This window comes from Phycodurus eques, chromosome 4, assembly GCF_024500275.1.
Source record: "Phycodurus eques isolate BA_2022a chromosome 4, UOR_Pequ_1.1, whole genome shotgun sequence".
NCBI classification, from domain to species: domain Eukaryota; kingdom Metazoa; phylum Chordata; class Actinopteri; order Syngnathiformes; family Syngnathidae; genus Phycodurus; species Phycodurus eques.
The window spans coordinates 25,323,551-25,349,018 of record NC_084528.1 but is presented as its reverse complement, the minus strand read 5'-3'; the positions used below and the strand labels follow the sequence as shown (position 1 = coordinate 25,349,018).

General features: G+C 40.6%; 1 protein-coding gene across 1 annotated transcript; it reads right to left on the bottom strand.

Annotated features, from left to right (window-relative positions):
• Positions 1-549: 549 nt before the first annotated feature.
• On the bottom strand, positions 550-10,092 carry tmem106ba (transmembrane protein 106Ba). Its single transcript, XM_061674804.1, has 8 exons — positions 10,010-10,092; positions 7,470-7,685; positions 6,513-6,576; positions 6,278-6,437; positions 5,737-5,880; positions 1,932-1,981; positions 1,795-1,848; positions 550-1,490 (listed from the first exon to the last, which is right to left on the bottom strand). The coding sequence occupies exons 2-8, from the start codon at positions 7,669-7,671 to the stop codon at positions 1,373-1,375; spliced, it is 792 nt and encodes a 263-aa protein (XP_061530788.1). The 5' UTR covers positions 7,672-7,685; positions 10,010-10,092; the 3' UTR covers positions 550-1,372.
• Between the last annotated feature and the right edge of the window lie 15,376 nt (positions 10,093-25,468).

Sequence of the window (25,468 nt, the reverse complement as noted above, 5' to 3'; positions counted from 1 at the left end):
CTTGGACATGGTGGCATGTAAATACTACTGGGAGTTTGAACAAATCTAATAAAGTTATGTACTTGTAGGATTTGTGTGTGTGCTGAGTTTCCATTCACTTTGCCGTGGATTGCTACCTGTTGACTGGAGTGTTCCTTATGAGTCATCGATTTTGTTGCGTTTGTACATCGTCTCATTTTCTTTAATAAGTTTCGAGCAATGTTCCCCAACCTTTATTGAAGTGAGGCACATTGTTTACGTTAGAAAAATGTCCTGGCACACCACCATACAAAAATGTCACATTAATTTGCCGTGGCACAGTCGTTGGGCATCATTGGTTTAGACTAGTCATCCATTTTCTGTATTTTTGTTCACAAAATAATTAGCAGTCAATGCTGCATCTTGAATGTGATGAGTAGTTGGCTGTACTGAACCGACTTTGCATTGGAAATGTTTAATCATCGTTTTGTAGGCGAACCACGTGGAAAAACGTGTGCCGTCACAGCATTGGAAATAATAATTTCATGGTCTACAGCGCCTCCTGGAGTCTACAGAGAATACAACACAGAGAAATGACAGAACAATTTTATTTTTGGGCCTTCTTTCATGCAAAACTCATGTTCTCCATCTTATGACTTTCCTTTTTAATCGCAAATTAACAAATCCAATTATAGTATATTTAACAAAATGGATCACAAGTTACAAGGAGCAGGGATAAGGAAGGAAGCCAAGTTAATAGTTACACACTTAAAAATAATGCTGCAATGTCTTGTGAATTTAAAGACATCCCTTTTCCTACTTTAATTGGAAAAGTATCAGATATATTTTAATGCAATCACATCTGTGTTAAAATCATACTCCAAGGAAATGCTAAAACAGTTGAAATAATATTAAAAAAAACCCAGCTGAGACAGAAAATGTCAAAATACAGCAAAATAGACAGTCCATGTTGCAGTTTTCAAGAACACTCAAAGATATGCCGTATCAACTAAACTAGAAGTACCTCTCTCTGTTAACAGACTTTTTTTTATTCAAAAATAAAGTATTCCAAAAGTTGGATTTGTTGCGCTTAAACAAGTACCTCTGGGAGGTGACAGTGCCATGGACTTTAGTGGTCCAGACCAGCTCTCAAAAAACACGGCAAACATTGCAGTTGGAGTGTGCCATGTGCAAACTTATTAAAACACATTTTTATTGTTAAAATAACTTTTTTTTTTTTTTTTTTTACCAAGTACTTTACTCTGCCTTACCACACCGTTAATAGCAAACAAGCAGCCGTAACGTAGATGTTTTATTAAATACATCTCACCGGCTGCTTAATTGTGTAAGAAAGTACCAAATTTCACCTTTCTTGGTAAGAAGAATGCTCTCCAAGGTTGGACTTGTGTTGTTCTTACAAGACCTGCACGTGACCGTGCAAGGACGTGGTGTTTCCCCCGCAGTCCACATATTGGTACATCTCCTGGGACACCTGCTCGGTGTGGCCAAAGTACGACGTGGTCACAGTCACCCTGGTGGGGGGGAAAAAAAGACACCTTCAGTCCAGAGAAACAAGTTCCTTTACAACAAACTCAGAAGTTGCCTTTCTTATATAGCATGAAATTATTTATAATCATTGTCAGAAATGTCCGTCGTCCTAGTTTTGTTGGATGCAGCGTTGGGTGAACTCTAGCCGCATGGCTTGTTGTCACTGACTACTGCTGATTTAGCGCTAATTTTATCAACTTTTTATTTGATAAACATTTTTATATTTTATAGTAATGTTATAAACTGCAATCTGATATACATATAGATGTAAAATCAAGTCCAACTTACTGCATCATGACTACCATGTTGTGCACTCTGATGGACTGCAGCGTGCAGTAGTCACTGTGGACAACAAGATATCACGTCAGTGTCTTCTGACAAAAGTTCATAGTACACAGAATACACGTTGAGGTACGTCTACTTACAACATATCGTTTAATTCATCTGCAATGACAGTGGGGACTGTGTAGTCAATCTGTAAAACACAAACACAGAATTTTATTTTTGATTTATGGTTCAAAGGTGAGCAGATTAGATTTTACTTTGTGTTTTTTAATAAGCAGTTTGTGTCCAGTCCAAAGTTTGCAGAAACCTTTCTGCTATACATATTGAGCAGTTGTCACATGGCATAATATAGGAAGTCTGTGCTGTACAGTCATTGATTGTTGGTTTAGACTGCTAGAGAGCGGTGGAGGCTCGTTTTTTCTTTGACCACGTTGGTCATCCGTGATACTATGTCCTTCAGACGTCAGAATATAACAATTCGCCATGACGTCACAGCCGTAACGTGGCGGAAAATGGCTTGAATGAATAAAGTATAGGAAGTCTCATATTCACAAATGAACATGCCTCTGATTGGCTAGGCTTCTTCTGAACTGCCGTGGTTTGGATTTGTCAAGTGTCAGTCGAAAAGAAGATGCTATGCGAGGTAAACTGCGACCCAACGCCAGCCAGGATTTACATTTACAGCAGGTAAATTGATGAAAAAATAGATGTGATGGAAATGCAGACACTAAGAAGACAATCACTTGAAATAGACTCTTTTGTTGCTCAGATTAATGGCACTGATGTTCTTTTTTTTGATGCTATAATAGATGGGGCACTGTAGTCCACTCAGCAAGACAAACCACTCAAAATTAAACCCAACCCAATTATGGTTTGGTTACCAGTCTGTCCCTGTCCTAGCAGATATTTTTCTGCAATGTAGATATTTGTCAGCCGAGGAAATCCCTCCTAAACTTGAGAAATCTGCATTTTATAGTGATTCAAGATGGCGCCTAACAGTGTGGTGGCCTCGGTTACGCGCTCTCTATTATTGTTTTTGTGTTTTTCGTTCGTCTTTGGAGACATTACACGACTCATTTACACAAGGGGAGACTTGCTAACCATCAAGGAGGCTACTCCTTACTTTCTTTCACCAACTTTCGCAAATCCGCTCAGTTTTTTTCCCCGGAGTTACTCACCGGAGCAGCGACCGCGGTCCTCGGCGCATGGAAACGGAGGCGACGCCACAGAGGGAAGCGAGCCGGCATCGAGGTGAAACTCCGCAAGAGAGGATACAGATTGCCGTTTCCGTCCATCCACCTCGCGAATGTACGCTCCCTACCCAACAAAATGGACGAGCTTCATCTTCTGATAAATACCAGTAAAGACTTAGGATGTTCCGCCGCCATGTGATTTACGGAGACTTGGCTTTGTGAGGCTGTACCCAATGGCGCCTTCATGCTTCCTGGTTTTCATCTTCACCCAGCAGACTGCATCACGGAGTTATCGGGGAAAACAAAAGGCGGCGGAATATGCTTATATATCAACGAAAAATGGTGTACAGACGTCACGGAGCTCAGCACACACTGCAGCCCGCATTTGGAGTCGCTGTTTTTTGAACTGTAAGCCATTCTACTCTCCGCGTGAGTTTGCATTATTCATTCTGGCTGGCGCCTATATTCCGCTTCAAGCTAACACGAACGCCGCACTGCTAACGATCACCTCAAGAGCGTCACCATCATCCCTGAACTCCTTTCCTCCAAGCTTCTCCAGCTCAGCGTCTCACCTGCCATCTGCCAGTGGATTTACAGCTTCCTGATGGGCAGGGCACACCATGTGAGGCTGGGAGAGGCCACCTCATCCACACGCAGCATCAGCACTGTGGCGCCCCAAGGTTGTGTCCTTTCTCCGCTGCTCTTCTCTCTCTACACGAACGACTGCACCACAGCGCACCCGGCTGTCAAACTCCTCCAGTTTGCAGATGACACCACTGTCATCGGCCTCATCAAAGACGGTGACAAGTCTGCATATCGACAGGAAGCGGAGCGGCTGGAGCTGTGGTGCGGCCGACACAACCTGGAGCTGAACATGTTCAAGACTGTAGAGATGATCGTGGACTTCAGGGGGCATCCTTCGCCACAGCTGCCCCTCACGTTGTCCAGCTGCCTTGTGTCAACCGTCGAGACCTTCAAGTTCCTGGGAATTACAGTCTCTCAGGACCTGAAGTGGGCGACTAACATCAACTCCGTCCTCAAAAAGGCCCAGCAGAGGATGTACTTCCTGCGGCTTCTGAGAAAGCACGGTCTGCCACAGGAGCTGCTGAGGCAGTTCTACAGAGCGGTCATCGCATCAGTCCTGTGTTCTTCCATCACAGTCTGGTTTGGTGCTGCTACAAAAAAGGACAAACTCCGACTGCAACGGACAATCAAAACTGCTGAAAGGATTGTCGGTACCCCCCTACCCACCCTTGAGGACTTGCACGCTGCCAGAACTAAGACAAGAGCGTCCAAAATCCTCACGGACCCTCCGCATCCCGGTCATCGGCTCTTCCAGCTCCTTCCCTCAGGTAGGCGCTACCGATCAATGCAAACGAGAACTAATAGACATTCCAACAGCTTCTTCCCTCTTGCGATCAACTTCTTAAACACCTAACCTACAATTCCAACATGCTGGCAATTTTTTTACTTGAGTTTGTTGTCACATTTCGGTGGGGCCTATGATATATTACTCGTGCACTCACTGTAGTAGTCTCGCCACGCTGCACTATTTGCATATCTGTTGTTGACCAATACTGGCCACTCATGCCAGAGTAGCATCTGCAACATTTGCACAATATCAACATTGTCCCAGATTATCGCACTACTCGCTTGAAGTCTCGGCGCCCTTTGCACAATGGTCATTGCACCAGACTATTGCAATATTAGTCTTTCGAACTGCTCTAAGTGCTAGAGGACTCTGCATCTTTTTGCACAATTGTCAAAAAAAAATGTACCGGCATTAACCGATAACTAGCAACCCTTTATTGCTCAGTGACTGTTTTTTGTCAATGTCTTTATGTCTCAAAAGTGTTCTCTGTCAATTGACTGTCTGTTGTCGTACTAGAGCGTCTCCAACTACCGGAGACAAATTCCTTGTGTGTTTTTTTGGACATACTGGGTAAATAAAGATGATTCTGATTCAGATTTTTAATGGGGTTTTACATCTTTTGCATTAGTATTAAGGCTATAACTAACAATTATTTTAATAATCAATTAATCAGTCAATTATTTTTTCGATGAATCAAATTGAAAAAAAACCTTCTAGCCCTTTATTCAAAAACAGGACATATACAGAAAATACACAAACATGAATTGATTATGATACAGTTATTGATTTGGTCCGTAACATGTCGGAAAATAGGCCAAAATGTTAAATTGTTTTCCAACGTAAAAGATGTTTGTAAATGTCTTATTTTGATGAAACACAAAGATAATCAGTCTGTAAATATTAATACAAATAATATTTACTGCTTTATCGTTATAATAAATAATTATTTACTGTTGAGGCTGAATTTCAGACGATTTTAACAATTTTAAGCTAAACAAGGTCTCTAAATGATGAATCGATTATTAAAAATCATTGACTTGATAATTGATTAGTTGTCAATTAATCGATTAATTGTTGCACCTCTCATTAGTATAAATACAAAATGTACAGTATTAGCATATAAATATTGATTAACTCCATACCGTTGGAGTTACTGCCATCTAGAAGTAATCACAGTAGACAACACTGCTTGCTTATTTTTGTGTGTTGAAATATATTTACAATGTGATGCGAAAACGTCTGTTTTAAATGTCAGTTAAAATGTGTTTAAAGCGTGTGGCAGGAGTAAAACATTCAGTTTGGAACGTATCCCCCGTGATAAACGAGGGTTGACGGTACCTCATTTATGTTTGTTGTGTTTTAAAGAACACCATTACAGACCTGTCGCTGGTCCAGAGGTACGATGACAGTGCTGTTGCTGTTGAACTTGGCCTTGCCGATCACAGTCTTGGCGAACTCCACCTGGGCGGTGATGTTGGTGACTGATATGGCGTAGTAGTTGTTATTTGTGATGTTCAGAGTATTCTGGAGGGAAGAGGAGAATACATGTGTGAGATTATGGCTGTAAACCCCCAACACTGATTTGAAGGGTGTATATATAGAGTATGTGGTAACTTGTTCTTGCTAAAGTACAAAAACAAATATTCAAATGCTCAATGCTTCAATAATTTGGCTTAATACTCGCTATCTTACATCCTTGACATTCTTTTGCCAAAAATGCTACAAATGTGATGACAGTGAAATAAAGCAGTTGCGTTGAAGTTTGGGAAACCAGTATGGGAATGATAATTTTCTGCCAATTTAGTGAAAGGAAAATGTCCCGCACCGTGGTTGGGAATCACTCGCCAATCATAGCTGGTTCCAGCTCGGGCTCATTGGGAAAATTCCAACACAGTGCAGTAACACAGCTGGACAATCTTACGGTAATATTGAGATAGATGATTTGCTTCTCGTGGTCGTAGGCCACATAGGCCGACTTCACGCCCACGTAGTAGACATCGATGGTACGGGGGAACAGGAAGAAGACGGCCAGGCTGGACAATAGTAGGCACACGCACACCGATATGGTCACGTAAAGCTTCCTGCACACCAGACAAAACAGAACTCAGACAAAGTCGACGACCCTTTTGATCGGTCATCAGTACATAAACACTCACGTCCTGCTCGGCCTCAGCCTTTGGTCGCTGTAGGGAATCAGAGCCACCAGCTGATTCTCCTGACCTGGTCAATGATTAGAAAAAAACAATAAAAGCAGATATTGTATAGCAGAGGTACACAGACCATTAAATATGATGTACAGCGAGCCTCCGCCTCTTTGGCGGTTCATCCGTCACCTGTTGTGAATTTCAGCTCCTCACTAATCGATACTATTGGCCTGCCCACACGAAGTCTTATTTTTACGCATTATTAACCAATTTAAAGTGTTGAAAATAGCCTAAGCCTAATAGATTTGTTCAAGTAACTCTCTTTTAAATGCTTCAACTGTCTGAGAAGCATCGTAAAACTCTGCCTCTTCTCTGGGTTTGCTTATTTTCTAAGGAGGAGGAGGTGACACAGCAGGAGGGGGAAAAAAAAATCAAAAATAGTTGCATCCTATACTACTTTCACAGCAGGATCTCTGAGACTATAAGCTCGTCCGTGACCTATAATTCCACAACGAACGCTTGAATTTGTATGTCAGGCTGAGCAGGGACCAGTTTGAAAGCCTCTTGCAGAGACGTCTCTGTATATCATTTGTCTACTGTCCCAAAGCTCAGGATAGTGGGACATCGCATTTGTTAAGATTTATTCCATTTTCCCCTTGCCGTTTACAGTATAAGTCCGCCAAAATAGCAATCAGAAATCAATGATTTCAAATGACTCAGCCAGCCTCTCTCTTATTTGAGGCGCTTTCTGATGTCACCGCTCTCAAATAGTAATTTTTTCCATTCGAGGGCGCACTGCATCAGGTCAGCTGCCCTCTGCACTTGCGCGCCGCGGAATTCCGTGGTCCCGCCCCCTCAGCGCATTCACAATGAATGGGAAAGTCGACTGCGCACTGCGTGTTGCCAAGTGCACTGTGAAAAGGCCTTAAGTTTGGAAGAATTATTATTATTATTTTTTTTTTTTTTTACCTCGGGGGATGCGACCTGTGCCCTGACACGTGGGACAGGTCACGCTGTCCCGACCGGTGAACTCCACATAAGGAAACTGCGACACGTCGCCGTTTTTGGCTTCCTCCTGCGCTGGCGTCTCTCCGCACTCGTCCTTATTTTGCGTCAGCACCTCTTGACTGTCGTCTTTGTGCTTGGCCAGCAGTGACTGGGACTTCCCCATAGCTGACACCCTCACTATTTCCCAGACACAAAACACATGCACATTGTCACTATTAAGGTGATTATACTCAATTATGGTCTACAAAATGGAGGCTAGTGTTGATTTTCAAAATTCTCAAAAGTTGGGTGACCCTTATTCCAAAAGAATGAGCATGTGTGAAGATGAGGTACACTGGAAGTAACGTGGATTCAAATAAGTCACTGGTGTAACCAACTTATTTTGTGACAAGTAAAAAAAAAAAATTAAAATTTTTTTTTAAAAAGTGTTTGGCTTTGTTTTGTGCTTTTTTTGGCGACCCGTATTGCACAAAAGGAATAGCCTCAGAAATGGGCTAAATACAGTACAAAGTTACGAAAAATTCAGATCAGCAAGACTCGAGCATCACAACATGCGTTACCAACGTGAAGCTAAGACTGTTTTGTTGTTTTTAAGTGGTTAAAATTCTTGTGTGACTTTTAAGAAAGTTACAAAATTGCATTTTTCTTTTTTGGCAACCCTTATTCCCTGAAGGACGAATAGCCTAATAAGGGCCTAAACGAGAAGTTACACAAATTCAAATCAGCAAGACTCTTGCGTTATCGTCATAAGCTAAGACTGTTTTATCATATTTATGGTCAACTTCTTGTGTGACAGTTAGGAATGTCAAAAAAATTGCATCTGCATCACAAACACCTTCGCACTCTGCCTTCATCTTACGTTTAGCGGCTTTACACTTGACTTTTAGCTTGCTTCTTTTTACACTCGTACGACAGTTATGAATGCTAAAATATGGCTTATCGGGGTAAAATGTGCCTCTTAAGTCGCACAAAACCAAAGGATTGAATCTTCATGTTTTGCATATTTTGGGGGGGGCCTTTTTGGTGACCCTTATTCAAATAGAAGGAGCAGCTTCAACAAGGGATCTTAAGAGAATTAGGTACATGGGAAGTTATGTAGAATCAAATCAATAAGACCTCAGTGTCACCTTACACGTTATCAATGTGAAGCTAAGACTTAATTGTTTTTACATGGTTAATTTTTTGTGTTTTGCGTTTTCGTTGGCTTTTGTCGACACTTATTCCAAAAGGAGGAGCGGCCTCAACAAGTTGTGCACAGGAACTTGCGTGAAATAAGACCCTAGTGTACGTTATACACGCTAGGAATGTTAAGCCCGTTTTAGTACTTTTATGTGGTTAACTTCTTTTTCGAAAGTTAAGAATGTTAAAGAAATAGTATTTGAGACTCTTAAATGAAATATAGTGTTAATATATAGTGTTGATATTAATGCTAATGTGTATCTCATACACAAGTATGAGTGCTAAAATTGCAGTATGTTAAAATCCTGTGGCCATCCTTGAGTGGCATTACTTTGAAGGCTTAAATTGTTATGTTTATGGAATATGAACATGGTTTTTAATAATGAGTGTTCATTCCCCCCCCCACAAGGTTAATAATTGCCATCATTGCGGTGTTGTTGTGAGAGAGATGCTTTAGGAGTGTGTTGTGGTTAACCATTACACATGCATGACTTCAGATCGCACGTGTTAAACTCGAGGCCTGCCACATTAATTTATGTAGCAGCATCTACTTAATGCTGCTTGCCAAAATATGTACCAAAATTGTCTGTCTTCACATTTAATAACGATGACATATTGCATATTTTTGCTACCAAACCTTTTTTCAAAATAAATTCTACAATACTACTCATACCTGAACTAATTTTCCATGACGTCCAAGTTCAAAACTTAACCATCAATTTGCTTTGTAGCTCAATATGATGAGACAATTATACAACTGTTGAGTTTTCTAGCTGTCAGGTTGTCTAATTTTGCCATTTGTAGGTATACGTTTGAGTAAAATGAACATTTCTTTTCATCTTAAAACTACTGACAACATAGTCATTTGCAGAAGGTCACGATTATATGATTTCAGTCACAACGGCCCTCTGAGGGGAACAATAACTACGATGCGGCACACGGCAAAAATGAGTTTGGCATCCCCGCCTGAGTTTGCACGTACAACGTGAAGCTTTGGCCCAGGCCGCCATGCTGTTGTTACACAAGGCTCGGACACGATCGGGAACACAAAGTACCGCCAGCTTTAAAATCATTACCAACGCCTCACTTAGCTTGTAGGTTACATTTTGCAATTGTAAATGTTGGATGTATACCGTTTACCAACATAATAACCTGTATGTCGTCACGGTCTGCTGACATCGAGCTGCTGAGTGTCACAAAACAAACGCAATATACGCCAATGCGTCAACTACAACTGCTTTTTGGAATTGATGGTTTTATTTTTTAATGTTATTTTGTTATTTAGAGACAGTACGGTGGCAATCCGTTCCATACAGACTCACCCTTGTTGTCGCTCTTTAATTTGCGGAATTGGCCGTCATACGGTTGGGTCGAAGCGTTTGTTGTGCATCTTATCAGCACGGAAGAACGAAGCCGGAGGGAACGCCCCACTCGCTTCTCCCGATTGGCCAGACGCTGCCGACATGCGTGACGTCACTCTAGCGTCAATATTATATTAAATACACAGGTTAAGAAAATAAAAAACACAGGTTAATCCCTACGGGTTAAGCGATGGACTATGGATGACAAATATCATATTCTCAAATGTAAATAATAAAAAAATGAATACAAATAATAATAACAAACAATAAGAATCATATAAAGTAATTTTTATTATATATTTGAGAAAATGCTAGAACACGTGACATCAACCCCCTGTGACAACATGCGTCACAGGTTTAACCCTTTTAAAAATGGATGTTAAAAATCTCAATAATAAACAATAGCTATTTTGAGGGGAATGTATCTCAATATTATATTATTAAACATATATTATTTTAATTAATTTAATTTGCCCTTGATTCATTAAAATTACTGTCATAAATATTAAGAAAATAACTCAAAATTATACAGAGCCTCATGCTTATGCTTACATTTAACCACAATGGAAACTAGAAAAACAATATGGTTAATTTATACAATTTATATAAACTGTATAACTACAAAATAAGTTATGTTCTCAGATAAATGATTTATATCAATTCTATTTATCCCTTTATCCATTGTTGTAATTGTTGTACTTGTTTGTACGGTGACCTGGATTTTTTTAGGGCCACCATTAAAATGTTTATCAAATTATTATATTTGCATTAAAACATGTTATTTATAATTATAAATATGCTATAGTTCTTATATTGTTTGTGATTTGAATACATGCTAACTTTAGCTACTTTATCTGCAGCAGGTTGCCCACCAAAAATCCTATATTTGAAAGAAAGTATTGTTTGTATTGAAAAAAAAAATCGAAATAGGACCGTATTTCTCATTTTTTAAATACATTGTTAACATATACCTATTTTTGCATACAAGTGAGAGTCAAATATTCTACCATTTGTGAATGCATACACATAGGAAAGACAATGTGTATGAAAATAGTGGAGAGTGTTTTTTTTTTTGCATGAACAGGCCAGACGGTGGCAGTGTGCAACCACGCGTGGCTCAGTGGTTTCTATGTAAACATTTTCATGTGTTTAACCTCTCCTGAGTCCCCCCCCCCCCATCCAGAAATCAGAGTGACTCAGTGCACACTATTTGAAATGTCCAATTACAACGCAAAACAACATCTCTCGATTTTATGGCAGGACAGATTATTTTCAGTCATTGTGAATTTCCAGTGCACAGGCAGTTTGGCATTCAACATGAAAAATATGCTAAAAATAAAAATCCAGTTTGGCCATTACAATGACCTACTTGGCGTCATTATTGAGTTTGTCTTAATACTCGGGCTAAATGACAAGAATGGGCATCAGACAGAGGCTGTAAATATCCCCGCGCTAGAACAGATTTAGGACTTTTGCAGCAAATATGCTTTCAATTATGCACCGCTGCCACGTTTCCAACGTTTTAACTGTGAATTGTCCTGAGTTTCACACTGATAGTTTGTGAGAAACAGTCATTTATAAGTCAAGGAGTGAAATATAAATCTTTGACAAGCTCAGAGCAAGTCTGCAGCGGCTGATATGGAAATGTTGTCGACTAAATGGCTCTGAAATCACCAACAGCTATTTTTAAACATCAGCACTACATTTAATGGATGTTATAAAAGGAATAGCCTCTCACACCCCCCAACCATAACTTCTTTCAAATGATGGTAAAATAGAACTTTTTAATGACTTAAAAAAAAAAAAAACGTCACACTATGTCTGCTATGTTTAAGGAAAGTTTTCTATGTCACACTGATACGGTATCACTGGGGGGGGGGAAACCCGACCAAAAATAGTAATTCATTGAACCTCTAAAGATGGAAAGTCCAAATTTAGAGTTCTGTGCTTTCAGTCCAGTACCACGTTGTGCCACAACACGTCGGTCAGCACTTAGCTCTCCTGGAAAAGATGCAGCGTACCTAACAACAAGTTAAGGAGGACGATTACTAACCTATGCTAATTTACGTTAGCTGGTCTAAAGGTGTTTCAGATTATATGTTAGCATTAAGATAGCGGACTTTCGTTTCATTATTCGTAAGTGGGCAAGCAGGAGTCTTCTTTTCCTTCTTGACAGTGAGAGAGTGACAACAGACGCTAGGGAATACTTTAAAAAGTGTCTTTTAGAAAGTTTAAATGAGTTAAATTTATGTGGTAGGGGTAAAACTATATATAACAAAATATCTTCATATGGGGTCTCTATGTCGCTGATTCATTATATCGTAATGGTACGATGCTTTAAGATACCATACATAATTTAATGTAGAAATAAAGTATGTTAAGCTTGTAAAAATCAAAGAAATGCTACTATAAATATACAATATATGCTCAGACTTTTATCAGCAGTATGAAAATAGATGTTAACTCATGCTAGCCACAGTACTTAATGTTGATGTCGCTTCGCTAGTTTAGCGATACTGCATTTGCAACACATTTGTTAATTTTTCCTCCTGCTCAAGTTAAACATTTGCAGCCACTTGTTGCCAGGCAGATTTCATACTGCTCAATTATAGCTGCCCCATTGGCCAATGAAAAATAGGTATGCTCGGATGTGAGAAGACATTCAGCCCCTGGTCAGAAACATGAAGACAGGTGGACACCAACAAAGGAAATTACTTTAAAGATAGCACTGAGTTGAATCTGTATTAAATATAAATTGCCTACTGTAAAGTATAAAAAAAAAACAGTGTCATATTCTATATCAGAGCAGAGATATCCCATCTCGTGAGATCACACTGCATCTGTTTTAACAAGTTCCAAAATGAATCACATTCTTAATCTGTTTGGTCACACTGGAAGAAACTATTTTAATGACTTTTCTCAAGTCGTGAGGAAAAAACTAAATGGAACAAAAATCCCTGCAGGCCGCACACAATCGCAAAGCTTCCCCTACGGTGGTGGTCCATCTTGTGGAATAGGCCCACTCGTTATCTTAAAGTAGCATTTCATGGCATTTTTAACTCAACAACTCTCAGTGTGAATGGTGCACCGGATGGGTAAAAAAAGTACAAGGGGCAGACAAAAGAGTTCAGGATGGGGGAAAACCTGTTCAGGATATGGACGAAACAGTGCAGGATGGCGTAAAAACTGAAGAATGCAGACAAAACAGATGAGGATGGAGGATAAAAGGTGCAGGATGGGGTAAAAAAATTTTGCGGATGGGGGAAAACTGTGCAGGATGGGAGGAAAATAGTGCAGGATGTTGGAGCACTGTTCAGGAGGCAAACCAGCCAATGAAGGATGCAGGAAAAAGAGTCCAGGATGGGGAAAACAGTTTTGAGTTCAGAAAAAACAGTGCAGGATAGTGAAAAACAGTGCAGGATTGCGGAAAAACAGTGCAGGATACTAAAACAACAGTGCAGGATGGGGAAAACAATCCAGGATGCAGAGTAAAACCGTGTAGAATGTGAGAATAACATTGCAGGATGGGGTAAAACAGTACAGGGTGTGGGGAAAAACAATGCAGAATGCAGATAAATGGTGCAGGATGCGGCGTAAAGTGCAGGTTGCAGAAAGAAAGTGCCAGGTGGAAAAAAATGCAAGCTTTCCCATTGTGGGACTAAGAAAGGTTATCATATCTTAAAGACAATGCGGCATGTGGAAAAACAGTACAGGATGGGGCAATAAAAGTGCAGGACACAGGAAAAAAATGCCCATTGAACAAATGCTTAAAGGCACTGGTAACAGGCCAACGCAGCAAGACAAAAATGTCCACTGGCTATTTAATTCTGCTTAATATGTGGAACAAATCAAAATAAATTGAAATGTGTAATTTTAATGGTCACATGGTGCCATCCCGGGGAGCCATGTTGGTCTCGTGTTAAAAACACAGCAGGACGTCCAGTCACAAGCCTCCAAACTGCGCTCGGACACTTCAGGGAGCAAATAGAGCGCAACAGGGGTGGTGTGTTTGCCTGTGTGTGTGTGTGCGCGTGCAATCATTCCAAGTACATCCATCAAGTTAGGTTGTCTCTTGTTTGACCTACAGTTAGCGTCGGCTCCCCCCCATCGTATCCCCTTGACCAGCTGGGCTCGCATCTGTCCAGCTCTGAATCTGGCAACCACGGAGCTTCTTATTTGAGAAACATTATAACATTTAAAATTGTTGATTTAAACTGAAATGCTATGAATCCGTCACAGCCCCCAAAAATATTTTTTTGTTACATGTTGATTAATAAAGAAAAATTGCACAGTATTGTGTAAATAAATAAATAAATACTATATATATATATATATATATATATATATATATAATAAAAGAGAACAACCAAGGTGTGGTTTGCGCTACTCGTATCTCAAATCGTGCCTTCCCATTTAAATGAATGGAAATGCCATTAATCCATTCCAGCCTGCCCAAAAAAAAACAACCCAAAAATGTTTGTAATGTTTTTTAATAAGGAAAATAGCACTCTATAATATGTATTTTGTAAAACATATAGTAGTAACATAATTAAATAGAATGTAAAGAAACAATTTGTGCATCATGATTAATTCATTCCAACTCATACGAGTCTGTGCATTTTGGCCACCAGGGGCAGAATAATACAGTCATGAAAACAAATGAAGAAGACTTTCACAACTACTGTAAGCGACTCAGTTTTTCTCAGAGGATAAGGAATTTTTTCAATACACAACATCTCATTGTCTTGGTTTAGTTTGGACTTCAATTTGGAGTGGCAATACACAGCTGAAGAATTGTTCACTATCTGCAAATCTGCTGCTTGTTGTGGAGTGAGTTGAGTTCACTGCCACCATACAGCGCTTGTGTCTCTTATTTTTGCTCACAAGACAAAGCTAAAGATTGGCCAAGCAATGTCTCGTATTTAGAAAAACTTGAAAGTACCTCCAGGCACCACTGTATAACTAAATCGAGCATGAATGGAAGATTCAATTTATTTTTGACACAAAGAAACAAGGATTGCTTGTCTCTCAGCCTTGCCTCAATGACTTGTACTTGTGCTGTCAGAGAGACAAAAGGAGTGTTGAGATGAAGGCGGTGTAGGCGTGTCAGATCTTCAACTTGAGGCTGGCAAGTCCTGAGCGTCGCTCGCTGATGGTCTACGCAACAGATCGGATGTGACAGTCGGATGTGGCGACTCTGGCAGCTCTTGATCACCTTCTCATTTAGCAAATTGATCAGGCGCTAGAGGAAGTCAACTGGACTCCCATCATGTCTATGAGACCTTGAGGGGAAGACGTCATGTGGGTAGGGAAGAGGGTTTTTAATCTTGGGAGAAAGGCATCCTTCAAGGGTCATGCTGACATCTGAGGTGACCACGTAGTTGTTCACTTGTGCATGCTGCTGTTTATGAGTCCAAGGCCCTCTTGATATTGCTGTGTTCTGAACAATGAATCACATTTTCGGGTGCCGCAACATGCCCGAAAATGCATTTTAATTAAAAATTTTAGCAAGCGCATGATCACGACCACCCGAAAATCACTCCCTCTGGAAAGTAATTTAAAAAATGTGCCCAGGACACCAGATTCTTCCATTGACATGAAGTTGGGTGGACAAGTCTGCCATAACATCATGCACGAAAATGTCTCAAGGACCCATGCCTAAAGTTGAACTGGAAGTAAGCCATTTTGGGTGAAATTCTGCTAAGGTTAGAAAAAAGTAGCCCTCGACACCAATTTCACAGATCAACGTGAAATTGGGTGGACACGTCCATCATAACAGAACGTAGGAAAAAGTCTTAAGGACCAATGCAGAAATTGACCAGGAAGTCTGCCATTTTGGTTTGAAGTAGCCCTTTTGGTTGAACTTCGACCAGAATATTAGAAACATATAGCCCCCGATACCAGTTTCTCCCATTAAACATGAAAGTTCAATGCCGGAGTTCACTGGACCTTGGTCCGCGCCCTCAACAAACCTTTGACCCATCACTTTTCAACTGATTCACACACACACAAAAAAAAAAGCGCGCTGTCAAAGAGTGGATGGAGTAATTTTAGCATCACGTGTACACTAACTTTGTGGGTGAGTGTATGGGTGATGGGGTGGTTTGGGTTTGTTTGTCCCAGCTGAGAAGCAGAACAACAGCCCAATAATGGGCTTTACGTATAAATACAAGTGTGCATGCCCAAACCCAATGACTGCAGGCAGAAACGCGAACAAAAAGTGTGTCTCTCAGTAAAACATACACACACATGCACGTTCATTCCTGTCAGATCATATTAACATCAGGTCAGCATGTTTCTTTTTTTCCAAGCGTGTTGCTATGGCAGCAGGGAGCGAGAGAGAGAAAAAAAAGTCTATCAGTGATGACTGGATTGCTGCCTGTCACCGCTGTGCTTAACGTACGCTTCATTGGGCCTGCAGTCGCAATAACACAAGTGTCATTAAAAAAAAAAAATGAACCTCGCTCGCCCACCCAATCCAAAAGATAAAACCTCTGCTCATTAGATTTACAATGAACCCCCTATTATCAAGATGATATCATCCAGATCCACCATATAAAAATCATCCTTTTCACATAGTTGTATCCCTTCCACACTTATTTAAAACACATTTCAACTTATTTAAAAACACCCATATCAATATAAAAAACTGACCCTGCTCTGAGGGAACAACGACTATTTACTGGAGCTCAGTCGCCTCTTCTTGTTGTAATATTATGAGAATAAATTCATAATAATAAAAGTTGTAATTTTAGTGTACATTATTTTTCATTTTTTGGGTAAAAAAAAAAGTTGCAATTTTATGGTAAAGCATTTAAAACAGTTTAAGAGAAACAGGTCTGAAATTACAGGAATATATTGTTCACAATCATAGTTGCAGTTTTATCATGAATAATTACAAAATTATTGCTCAAAAAGTTGGATATTATGAGAATAAAGTCTTAATATTACGAGAATAAATTGTTCATAGGAAAAAGGTACGAGTTAATTTTATGAGAATAGTGTTGTAATATGATCGGCTGGCGACCGGTTCAGGGTGTACCCCGCCTCCCGCCTGAAGATAGCTGGGATACGCTCCAGCAGCCCGCGACCCTAGTGAGGATAAGCGATAAAGAAAATGGGTTGGATGGAGTTGTAATATGACAGTTGAAAAGTTTTAATTTTTTTTACGAGAATAAAATCATATTTGTAATGGAGAGAAATTGTAAGAGAATAAAGTCGTAATTTGCCGAGAAAAAGGTTCATTTAAAAATTTTCATTTTTTTTCTTGTAATATTGCAACTTTATTCTTGTAATTTGTCTTTTTTTTCTTTTCAGTGTGACTTTTCAGATTCAAACAAAATATAAATATATAATTTCTGATTATGACATTTATTTGGAACATCATCTAAGTACTCTACAGCTAACCAACTTCAAAATCTACGTTGTGAGGGTCGTCCAAGTGTAGTTTCCAAATACAAAAATAGAGTCAGGATTTTAAAAAAATACACATCATAATTTATCCCTTTTGGCCTTGGAATAAAATACTTTTTTTTAACTTGAACTCACACATATGCACTCTGTATCCAAAATACGCTGAGGAACCCCACGAGCTATTTACACCTGCTTTCATCGGGCAGAAATCAAAACAGTGACTACGCAGGTCAAAACGTGCCAACAAAATTTACATCATGTTGCCAGATTATGTTTTTGATACGAGTGCTCCAACACTGGAAGCATTTCTTTAAAATTAATTCTCACTAATGCTGATACCGACACTAATATTGAGTCAGCACACCTCTACCTCACTGAAATGCACGTCACCCACGCAAAAAAATCATCAAATAAAACAAACCCTGTTAAGTATATTGCTATAATGATTTTACATCATAAAACAGCGTTTCCCAAGATTTGTGTAGCCAAACATCCCCTTTCATCACCGTGACAGAGTTGGCGGACCCCTATCCCCAACCCTGAAACCCACTCCATTATTCGCCAGCCCCATCGCCCACTCAGCTCCGCATGCACTGTGTCGTGAGTTGCGTTTCTTTTTTGGTATTAGCAGTCGTAGTTTTATTCAGTCACCATACAGAAACATATTTCACAATACAGACTCTTTAACAAACAACAGTCTTACAGAGTGGTGACAGAACTGTCACATGCAAAAGCAAAATGCTTATAAAAGCCTAGCCTACTTTTTAAAAAACACCTCTAATTAAGTTACCAGCTTCCAAAATATAAGGGCGAAACAACACATTATTGTTTACAATCTTCCAAAACAGCTTTACGAATGAAGTATTTTGAAAAATAAGCGGTAGAGAAAATGAATGGATGGATGGATGGAAAAATGGATCCCAATTTTTCAAATTTATACTTGCATCATTCCAAAATTTAATATAATTTATAATTTCATAACATTTGAGTTAATAAAAAGTAGGTCTGTGTTAGTGTAATAACCATCCTAATTGATAATACGTACTTGTTTTTGCAGAACTACAATTGCATTTATTATTGTTTTGTGAGTAGATCCCCACAACTTTCACAATAGTACAAATCGAAAACATCAATCCATCCATCCATCCATTTTCTACCGCTTATCCGAGGTCAGGTCGCGGGAGCAGTAGCTTTAGCAGGGAGGCCCAGACTTCCCTCTCCCCGGCCACTTCATCCAGCTCTTCCGGGGGATCCCGAGGCGTTTCCAGGCCAGCCGAAAGACATAGTCTCTCCAGTGTGTCCTGGGTCGTCCCTGGAGTCTCCTCCCGGTGGGACGTGCCCGGAACACCTTACCAGAGAGGCGTCCGGGAGGCATCCGAATCAGATGCCCCAGCCACCTCATCTGGCTCCTCTCGATGTGGAGGAGCAGCGGCTCTACTCTGAGATCCTCCCGGATGACTGAGCTTCTCACCCTATCTCTAAGGGAGAGCCCGGACACCCTGCGGAGGAAACTCCTTTCGGCCGCTTGCATCCGGGATCTCGTTCTTTCGGTCACGACCCACAGCTCGTGACCATAGGTGAGGGTAGGAACGTAAATCGACCGGTAAATCGAGAGCTTTGCCTTTCGGCTTAGCTCCTTCTTTACCACAACGGACCGATACAAAGTCCGCATCACTGCAGATGCTGCACCGATCCGCCTGTCGATCTCCCATTCCATTCTTCCCTCACTTGTGAACAAGACCCCAAGATACTTGATCTCCTCCACTTGGGGCAGGATCTCATCCCCGCCCTGGAAAGGGCACGCCACCCTTTTCTGACTGAGGACCATGGAGGACCAAATAGAAAACAAACAAGTCGTCAATTATCCATCCATCATTCCATCCATTTTCTGTACCGCTTATCCTCACAAGGGTCACGGGCGTGCTGGCGAGCCTATCCCAGCTATGGTCGCCAGCCAATCGCAGCACACATATAAACAAACAACCATTCGCACTCACATTCACACCTACGGGTAATTTAGAGTCTTCAATCAACCTACTTGGGATGTGGGAGGAAACCGGAGTGTCCGGAGAAAACCCACGCAAGCATGGGGAGAACATGCAAACTCCACACAGGCGAGGCCAGGATTTGAACCCCGGTCCTCAGAACTGTGAAGCAGATGTGCTAACCAGTCGCCCACCATGTCCCAAGTAAATTATATGTAACATGTAAAGTGGTGCATCCCTAGTTTATAGCTATGTTAATTATACTTTGTAGAACTGATATTCCCAAACATTTTAAGCCACGCAGGCCCTTTCATCAACACCCAGACAGAGTTGGGGCACCTTTTTCCCCTGCATGGTAACCCGCACAAACCCAAAACTCCATCCTGTTTATTGTATCGCTATACGCATGTTGTTGACCGTAAGTCCCAGGGCGACTGTCCTGTGGAACCTGCTGAGGATGCTGGCAGGACGCAAAGGCTAAAATTTGGCAAGTGGGTCAGTTTATTTTTCTTTTTTTTTTATTATTCCTCTTCCTGTATTTCCAGTGGCTTGGCAGAGTGGCCGCTAAAAGCAGCGAGTATATGATACGTGACCTCGTTCTGCTCCACTCTCTGTCTGTCTCTCTTGTAATGATACTGACCCATATTTTCTTGGACTCTTCACCACCCGGGACATTTTGGGCTCCAAAGAAACTTGAATCATTTCGCAAAAAAAACAAAAAACAACAACAACAAAAAAATAGCATCAAAGCATTAAAACCACCACACTAAGACCACGGATATTACAAAATAATAATCCAGCTACAAATATAAAAAAGAAATTGTTTTTTTTTAAATGGCAGGTACCACAAAGGTTTACACCATGCCAAACGAGTAAGCGATTCCATTGGAACTTTATTTTGGATAAAGGTGCAAATAATTTACTCTTAATTTTTATTATGCCTATTGTTGCTGTTGGGCAGAATCCGTGATCTCCAAAACTACTACTTTTCAGGAAATTCCAAAAAATGCCATCTTGCTTGAGTTACTACTAGTACTAAACGCCGCATTGTACAAGTTGCTATTGGGCCTTATATTGCTATCATATACCATTGCACGCCAACATCAACACAACACTTTTCCAAAATCATGTTCAATTACCAATTTAAATTGCTAAACAATCGCTAATTTATCATGCTGTTATTGATTATAATGATAGATAATGGCGCCAGTGCTAGCCATATCAAAGTCTGCGCTGTGAGGGAAGAGGCGGAGTTTTATGACCCTTCTCAGACAGTTGGAGTGGCCAAGAAAGTTAATAGATTTGTCTAGAAGCTATAGTCAACACTTTTAATTGGTCAATAATCCATAAAAATAACAGACGATGTGGGAACTGACCAATAGTATTGATTTGTGAAAAAAGTATTCAATTGACCATGTATGGACATATGGTTTCAGATATGTAATTGAGCTGAATGACTTGTCACACACATACATACATACATACATACAGTACGTACATACTAGGCTTGGCGTTATGGTCTTAAAATAAAATCTTACATTTTTCCCCCCCAATATTTTGTACGCTTTTTGTCCTCACTTACAAGACATTTCAGCGCAGTAGTAGAACAACAGTGTCTTACAAGTAATGTTTTTTTGTTTGTTTTTTTTGTTTGTTTTTTGTTTTTTTCCCCCGTTTCTCACATTTCTACAACTTTGGCATACTAGTAGAACAACTGCATGTTACTAGAGAGGCAAAACTACTTGTGGGCATTTTGGTGCTACTAGTTTGGTCCAGGAGGCCACTAGTGCCTGCAAGTTGGACGTACGTAATAGTGTTATTAGTGCAGCACAGTAGTTTTGTAAGTTTTAATTGCATTCTAGTAGGTCTAAAGTCGCACTAGTAGTGGAAACATTTTACTAGTAAGACACAGTCATTATACTGGTGTGCCCTGCTAGTTCTGCTAGTGCACTGAATTGTCTAGTGAGGACAAAATGCGTACTTGTATATCGACCTTAAAATGGATATCACTCCGGTACCGGTAACGTTTCACATGATGTCATAATTTGACGGTTTGACTTTTTTGGAGCCGTAATGTAAAAAATTTCGAACTATCTGCAAATGGTTTGAGTACAATGGCATCCGATCGCTTCCGTAACGTGCTTCCTGTTGATGTAGTCAAGTGCACCACTGTCCGGTTTTCCCTCCCATCTGGCACCAAATCCCCTTTTGTGTAGCAACCACACTACAATCATACATGCTTTGACTGGAAATGTCGTCAAACAAATCACGTTAATCCCATGTGTGTTTCATACATGTTGTGTGCCGTGCGCAATTGTTGGGATTTAGCACTGGCAATCCTTGACGTTAAAAGTACATCTAAATGACACGCTTTTGTGGTTTTATATTAATCTTGAAAGGGGATGTATAAATGAAATGATGCATTACTTATGGCGATGTAGTCCAGCTGCTTATCAGGGTAAGTGGGCGGGCAGCCGGATGTGGTTGCAGCATAATTACAAATATTGCTTTGTCGTTGACGACTTGTGTTTAGACCATGGGAATCACAAATAAATGATTCCCATGGCACAAATAAATGTCTTGTAAATTCCACAAAGCACAGTGAAGAGTGTAGTTAACAACCCTGTCAAATTTCCATCCATCCATTTTCTGAGCTGCTTCTCACTAGGGTCGCGGGCGTGCTGGAGCCTATCCCAGCTATCGTCGGGCAGGAGGCGGGGTACACCCTGAACTGGTTGCCAGCCAATCGCAGGGCACATATAAACAAACAACCATTTGCACTCACATTCACACCTACGGGCAATTTAGAGTTGTCAATTAACCGGAGTGCCCGGAGAAAACCCACGCAGGCACGGGGAGAACATCCAAACTCCACAAAGGCGGGGCCGGGGATTGAACCCCGGTCCTCAGAGCTGTGAGGCAGGCGCTCTAACCAGTTGTCCACCGTGCCGCCCCCTGTCAAATTTGAATGATGAAAATAATGAGTTTTATTTGAGGGGGAACCAAACCCAAGAATGCAAGAATACTTTGCATGTGCCACCACTAGTCTAAACACAGTTTTTTTCCACGCTTGTGGAATAAGAATTAAACAGATTAATTTTAGCAAGTTCGCCTGCAACATAAATGAAAAGATTTTGATCCTACTAAAGGACAACAATGCATGAATGTGAGCATGAACATGTATTCCCAAAAACACAGAAATACAAAGTGCTTCTAAATTCTTAGCATAGTTAATTTAATCAAAAAACAAATGACAGGAATGACTTAAATATGTAAGAAACAGGCACAAACTGGTTAAGTCTACATGTCAGTACAAATTGTATTTTGATGCTTACAAATAAAAAAAGAGGGACTAGGAAACAACTTGAAGTAAAGCACCACAGGCATTATGGTCACGTGATCACGACAGGACCTACAGTAATGCTGCGTATGGCTCGTGCACGGTATGTGACAGCAAACTGTGGGAGAAAAAAACGCCACTTGACGGCGCACATACTTTATCTATATGTAACGGCAATTGACCGTGGGTCCACATGAGACCTTGACTCGATCCCGACCCGGATAGCGGTCTGTCATTTGAAGCTGTCCCGGTATAAATTATTGCACAGAGCATTCCCCTCGCATTTTTTTAATTGCAGTACTCTACAGAAAAACATTGATGACATCGGCAGCGACTAGTCGACTCAATTTTCATTGCATTAGTGTCGACTAAAAACATCACAACACACACACACGCATCTAGTGGAGCACATTCCACCAAGGTGGCCCAGTTTCTTCATCTTGCTGTGAAAGTGAGCGACAGACAAACAGACAGACAGGTAGAGAGAGACAGAGAGAGCGAAAGAGAGAGAGAGATGATGCTCTCTGCCAAAGTCACTGTGGAATTTGTTTTATTTATTTATTTGGGCCGATTTAAAACGATCTGCCCCAAATTCCGCCGCTTTCTTCTCACTCGGGTGTGTGCTCAAGCCCTCCAAGTATTGCCCGACAGATTTGACATAATCCCGCCGACAGATGGGCGAGAGCTCATATCCTCCTTGCTACAACACCAGTGCAGCACAACCGCGTTCCAACAACACCGCAGACAGAGTTTGCTTTAAAATTGGTCTTCTAGTTTTGATGTAATCCTGCTGAGAGCCCAAACAACGCGGGTAAAAACGCAACTTCCTCGCGGGATTTCCAGGGATTTACAGCTAAAATGAAAAAGCACGTGGGTTGAAAAGTTCCAGACGAGGAACATTTGGATCTCTTTTGACCCTGGTCTTATGTTAGCGATAGCACATTAGCTGAAAAAGCTAAAAACAAAGTGTGTTGCCAAGATGTCATTAAATAAGTCGCCCTCTATAGCAGCACCAAAATTTTGCTTAATTCAGATTGTAAAGTAGAAGACCAACACAAGATTTAAATCTAAATTGAAGCCCAAAAATTATATACTCCCCCCAAAAAACAACCCAAAATATTGTAATGTTTTTGATCAATACAAATAGCACTCTATCATATTGTACTTTATAAAAATTTACAATAATGACATCATTCAATACAATGGAAAGAAATATCAAAATGTGCCACATTTTCTGCCTCAGTTCACTGTACATGGTACTGCTCTTTATGTTGTATGTGCCTTGGCCACCTGACGCCAGTATAGTACAGAAATACAGATATACAGTACATAGAGAATGGTTTTAGCTTCCCAGTGAGCTGCATTAATATTAGTTGTTGTTCGCAGAGGGTAAAGAACATGCCTGTGAGGATTATTATATTATCTGGCTACATGTGTTGCGCCACCGTTTCTGTTCAAATCTCTGTTGCTTACACCATTATAACACCGTGACACACACACACACACACACACACACACACACACACACATATATATATATATATATATATATACTGTAGTTGTAGTTATACATGCAGTTGTCTTACTAGTGTGCAGAAATGTCATATAGTAGTGGAACGAAGTAGTGAAAACATTTTACTAGTGAGACGCAGTCATTCTACTAGGGCGCTGATTTGTTTTACTAGTGAGGACAAAGAGCATCCCAGTGAAGTACATGGACCTTAAGATGGATATCAAAGATTTTGAATAACTGCTCAAACGACTTTCCGTTTGAGCTGGCATTGTGTTGATGTGTTTGGACGTGACAATTGTGTTTTTGTGGTTGTGTTGCTGTATTGTTGTTGCATAGTGACCGCCCTCCACCATGTGAGTGAGTCATTGCTTTTGCTACGTCGCTGTCCTTCTCCTCCTTGTGAGTCATGCTGCCACTGCGGCGGAATACATCATGATCGCATGAGTACAGTAGAACCTACGAAGACCAGTGTAGACCGGCAGAAAGTTGGAGTTCAAGTAAAATGTTTCTGAAAAAAGAGGCCTCAAAAGTTCAACAAAACTCCAAAAGAAGTGGGTTGGCCAATGCGTGCGAGATCAGGGGGCTGATGACCAGTGTAATTGTGAAACGAGGCGGATTATGTGGTTATCAGGCGAATCTAAAGGTTTCACACAACTCTAGGTGAACAATGAACAGTGACGAAGTATGGCCCAGTAAACATAGTGTGCCGGAGGAAACAAATCCTGGCTGCAACTGAGTCCGATTCATTTTGTGATGAAATGAACGTGGTGAAAAAAATTCAGGAAATTCTGTTTTCAGGATGAGTCGCTGTGCCAGTCTACCTAGCTGAGGTATTTCAGGAAGAAGAATTCAATGAACCGCACATTCTGTTGTCAATACCCACAACATGCAGGGAACACGAAGATTGCGTGCAACTCCACAGTGGGAAATGTTCGAAAGAAGCATTTAAATGTGCGATATTGCGGGGAAGGGAACGATGAATTGCGATTTTGGCGGGGGGGCTACTCTATGTAGTTTTGTACGGGGACTCTGGAGTTGTCTCTCGTAGTCTTCGGTATTTCAACTCTAATTGCAAAGCTAGACATTTACATAAGTTTTAGAACGCCGTTGAGCATGGCTTCGCCTATCGGCCTCACTTCTTTGTTTGGAGTCTCAGTACTTTTAAGAAA